The sequence below is a fragment of the Vicia villosa genome, linkage group LG6, assembly GCF_029867415.1.
Source record: "Vicia villosa cultivar HV-30 ecotype Madison, WI linkage group LG6, Vvil1.0, whole genome shotgun sequence".
In the NCBI taxonomy this organism is placed as follows: Eukaryota; Viridiplantae; Streptophyta; class Magnoliopsida; order Fabales; family Fabaceae; genus Vicia; species Vicia villosa.
In genome coordinates this window covers 144,016,577-144,020,989 of record NC_081185.1, presented here as the reverse complement: position 1 = coordinate 144,020,989, position 4,413 = coordinate 144,016,577, and the positions used below count along the sequence as shown (strand labels likewise).

General features: G+C 33.7%; 1 protein-coding gene across 1 annotated transcript; it reads right to left on the bottom strand.

Annotated features, from left to right (window-relative positions):
• Positions 1 to 1,455: 1,455 nt before the first annotated feature.
• On the bottom strand, positions 1,456 to 4,054 carry LOC131612632 (short integuments 2, mitochondrial). The gene is made up of 6 exons (XM_058884394.1): positions 3,645 to 4,054; positions 3,343 to 3,562; positions 3,194 to 3,264; positions 2,886 to 2,982; positions 2,178 to 2,392; positions 1,456 to 1,866 (listed from the first exon to the last, which is right to left on the bottom strand). Exons 1-6 carry the CDS (start codon positions 3,912 to 3,914, stop codon positions 1,618 to 1,620), a joined length of 1,122 nt encoding a protein of 373 aa, XP_058740377.1. The 5' UTR covers positions 3,915 to 4,054; the 3' UTR covers positions 1,456 to 1,617.
• Positions 4,055 to 4,413: the final 359 nt, after the last annotated feature.

Genomic DNA, 4,413 nt, shown 5'->3' with positions numbered 1-4,413 from the left:
GATCTAAAAAAATAGGTTACAAAATTAGAAAATTATTATTTAATTTACTTATTATTGTAACACCTATTGTATTATACAAAGTTAAAAATTATTAAAGGTTTTAATAAATACATATAATAGATTACAATAATAAGTAAAGTAAATTAAATATATTTTATAAACAAATATATATTATTCAATTATATTGAACTTTATGGAATCGATAAAAAAAAATTATATTAATTGTTTTTTTAAAATTTATGGTTTTAATTTATCAAATACTGTCATTTAAAAAAATATTTTATTTTTAACATAAATTAATATTAAATAAAATTACATAACTGGAACTATTGAAAATATATTTACTTATTGAATTATACTTATCAAAATTAGTATTTTAAAATACAAATTTTGTTTTATAAATATTTTAACAAAATTCGTGCGACGCAGAAGTAATTTACCTAATTAAAACTAAAACAAGAAATATTTTTAAGACACGCGAGTAAATAGTTAGAATTTATTTCTTCTCTTTAGCATATGTTTTATTTTGTATCTTCCTCTTCTCTTTTCTTTTACAACCTTTTCTCATTTCCATTGTCAATCAAGAAAAATCCTCATAGTTAACTCATTTCTCTTTCACAAGTTTTATTTTCAAGAGTTAACAAAAACTCCGAGACATTACAAAAGGGTGAAATTATGAGAATACCATCATTGTGTAAATAACTTCTCATTGGGACTTTAAACTTGTTACCGGCTCACGACCATATTCTTCTCCTCACTTCTCCCTTTTCTTTCTTTTTTTGGGGGATTTAGTTGATATCTACAAGTGACCTGAAACAAACAACTCAACGCAAACCAACACCCGCAAGAAACCAACATCGGAAAAAACCGACAGCTTAAACAGTCGGGAATGGGTTTAGAATCAGAGGTCATGGTTCCAATCGGATGGATGTTTACGGCCCGGATCCAACATATGTCCACCCCTAGTGAAGATTGCAAATAGTTTAGATTTCCATTATTTTGAGTGTAAATGAGGTTAAGGGAGAGGCTAATACAAAATGTTCTTACACATGCTATAAATCATAGTGATTGAAGATATTTAAATTGTATGGAGTCACACGCAAGTCATATGGTCCAGCCGATAAAAAATCAAAATCTACTTGAAAATTTGGAACATTTGATCAAGATCATCCGACCAAAATGCTTGTGACTTCATACAGTCACAATGCACCTAATCCAAATCTGATTAAAGAATGTCCTGGTTGTACTTTTACCATTGCGTCTGATGTCCACCATATTCATCGATTTGCTATATTAAACAGACATTTTCCATTATAAAAGAAAAAAAGACTAATCAAGGACATACCAACCTGAGTTTTTGTTTTTATGGTAATCTTCAAAATTTACAGGCTTTGGACTCCACGAGCATTACTCTTTACATATGCTAATATGCTCTAAGGTTATGCAGAGTTATGGTTCATACAACTTATCAATTTTGTTGAGACTAGACTGGAATAGTGGAATGTGATACACATTCACCAGGAAAGAGAATCGATTATAAAACCATCTCTATTTGCAAGTTACAGCAAAATTCCCCATAGCACATGTGATACAAATAAGACGGGTTGTGTATATTTTTTATACAGGCTTAACACCAGGGACATCATCAAGAATAAAAGGTCCTAGTTTACCAGCCCTGAATAGAGTAAGGAACTTTTTGGATACCATCAAACGTGCTTCTGAAGCCTTGTGAGGTATCTTCAATGCCTTCTGTAGTGCACCAAACTGCAGGTCAATCAAGTTCTCCAAGTCACCCTCATCTTCTACGTTGCCTTCGAATTCTGCTAGAGTCGAATAGAGTGCACGGTGAACTCCCAACACAATATCCTTTTATTGAATAAGAACAAATGAGTCAGCAAAAGAAAAATGAGTCACAAAAATATAGCATAGCTATTCGCATTTGATATACTAAGGTCCATCATCACAAATCATATGTGAGAAGAGGCATAATGAAGTAGGAATACAAACATCTATGAGTTTAAAAATCTAGACTAGAGAAAAAAGATTCGCAAGAAATGGGTTTAAAACACGTTGAAAATGTAAAATATGTTTTGAAATTTGTCAATCATAGTGTGAAGATTTCCAGCATTAGCAGTTCAAACTTCCAATTATCATATTCCATTAATGCTATTGGTTACCTCCACATATACCAAGTCAGATCTGTTAGGCTGACCTCTCCTTTGCTTAAGATTTTTCAGGTCATATCTATGATTTTCCTCGGCTTCATTTGCAATCCCATCAACTCTCCTATTATTGAGGTGCTTCCAATGAAATGGAGTACCCCGGGTATTTAAAACTGCCAAAAAGTATTGAGCAATTCGTTCCTCGCCCACCACTGAATCTTTAACAGACCCTGTTAATGAAACAGCTAAGTTTACAAGACAAAATATACACACATGTGTCTCTAAGGATATCATATTCAGAAACCCAATAGATGCAGATGCCTTATCAAGACGCTTCCTATTTAATTTTCATGTTTTATACTCAAGAACAAGATCATGAGGAGATGAGATATTCAAATGCCAAAATTGTCTGGAAAAATAAAATAATAACAATGAGATGTAAAAATGAGACTGCTAGAGCTTAAGATGGTTCATTAAAACCAGTCATGTGAGGAAGATAATGGTTTGAAACAATTTTGGCAGTCTCATCAATTAAATAGGAAGCGTCTTGATAATGAACAAGTACTTATTCAAACCATTATCATCCTTTTACCAATTAGCAAATTAGCTTGCAGACTGATGGGAATCTGAGAGGAAGATGTAAAAAAAATAAAACATCTATCCAAATTCCATTTCATAATTCAGTGTCCACAAAAGAGGTCTAAACACGCTATGAATAAGTACCTGCAAGAGCAAGCTTTAACCCTGTCTCTATGTCTGAGATACTTGGAACCAGAACCCCTGGGGTATCTAGGACGTATATGCTCGGTTTGTTTGCTATCTAAAACATCAGGTGAAACATCCAATTCATTATTCAATAACTCAGTTCAAAGTAACCTTGTTAGCAAACAAACAACACAAGAATTCAAATCCCGCAATATGCTACTACACTTATAATGCTCTGAGTAAACACTTCAATATAGTTCCTCAATAAGAACATTTCATTTCACTGTAAACGAATATTGAGGCTGCGAATATAAAGTTTACCATACCTTAAATCCTGCAATATCTTGAGTAACACCAGGTAGTGGACCCACAGTAGCTCGCTTCATCTTCTCCTGCACTAGAAAGCAAATCAAAACCCGTTACAAAAACCCTAAAATACTCAAAGAGATTCCAATTCAATCTCAGAAACCCTTACCGGGGAATCGAGAATGCGCAATCTGATGAATGGAATTAATCAAACAAGACTTGCCAACATTCGGAACACCAACAACCATAACAAGTAAAGTAGGTTCCTTCGAAATCGCTTCCTTCAATTTCACCTCTACAAGTTCCAGAAGCTTCGTAACAGAACTCTTACTGTGAGCATTAATCGGAATGCAATCTTGCTTACTCGTCTCAAAATATTTCACCCATTTCTACAATATAATCAAACAATCATCAATATACAGAAACTATGAACAGAAAAATGGATGATTGAATAGTTAGTTAGATTATTACATGCATGATGTTGGGATTGGCCAGGTCTTTTTTGTTGAGTGCGATGACACGTCGTTTGGCGGAAAGGTGAGGTTGAAGATTGACATTGATGGAGGATAACGGAATACGAGCGTCTCTGACTTCGATGACGAGGTCGGCGAGCTTAAGGCGGTTGCGGATGGCGCGTGTGGCGGCTGCCATGTGTCCCGGGAACCAGTTTATGAGTCCTCCGCCGGTGTTGAAATCCATTTCTCCTAAACCTTTTTTCAATAACCCTTTCAACGCCGCCATTTTTTTCTTCTCTGATCAGTTTGAAGCTTGCTGCCACCGGTTCTCCCGAACTGCGGCCACCTGAACCAGGCAATTTCTTGGGACGCCAACTCGGATAACCACCAAATATCTTTAGGTTATTTCCACATATATCTCGGTACGCAATGCCAAAATTTAAATTTAGTTTGGAAATGTAACTGCGGATTTTTTTTAATTCGCAGATATATTTTTGAAATTAGTTTTTTTTTAAATCAAGTCAGTCACCTTATTTTTTTTAAAATAAATTGTTCAAAATGCTTCTGGGAATATTTTTGGATAAATTCGAAGATATATCTCTAAAAGTTTGCCTGCATGTTTTGTGTGTAGAAACATTATCTTAAGTTTGTAGTTTTCGGAATTCAATATCATTTCAATTCGATTAATATGGATATTATTTGATTCAAATATCAATAAACACCAATATCATATAATAGAGTAATTTGTTAATTAAAAAAAGACAATCATAGTACAAAAATTATTT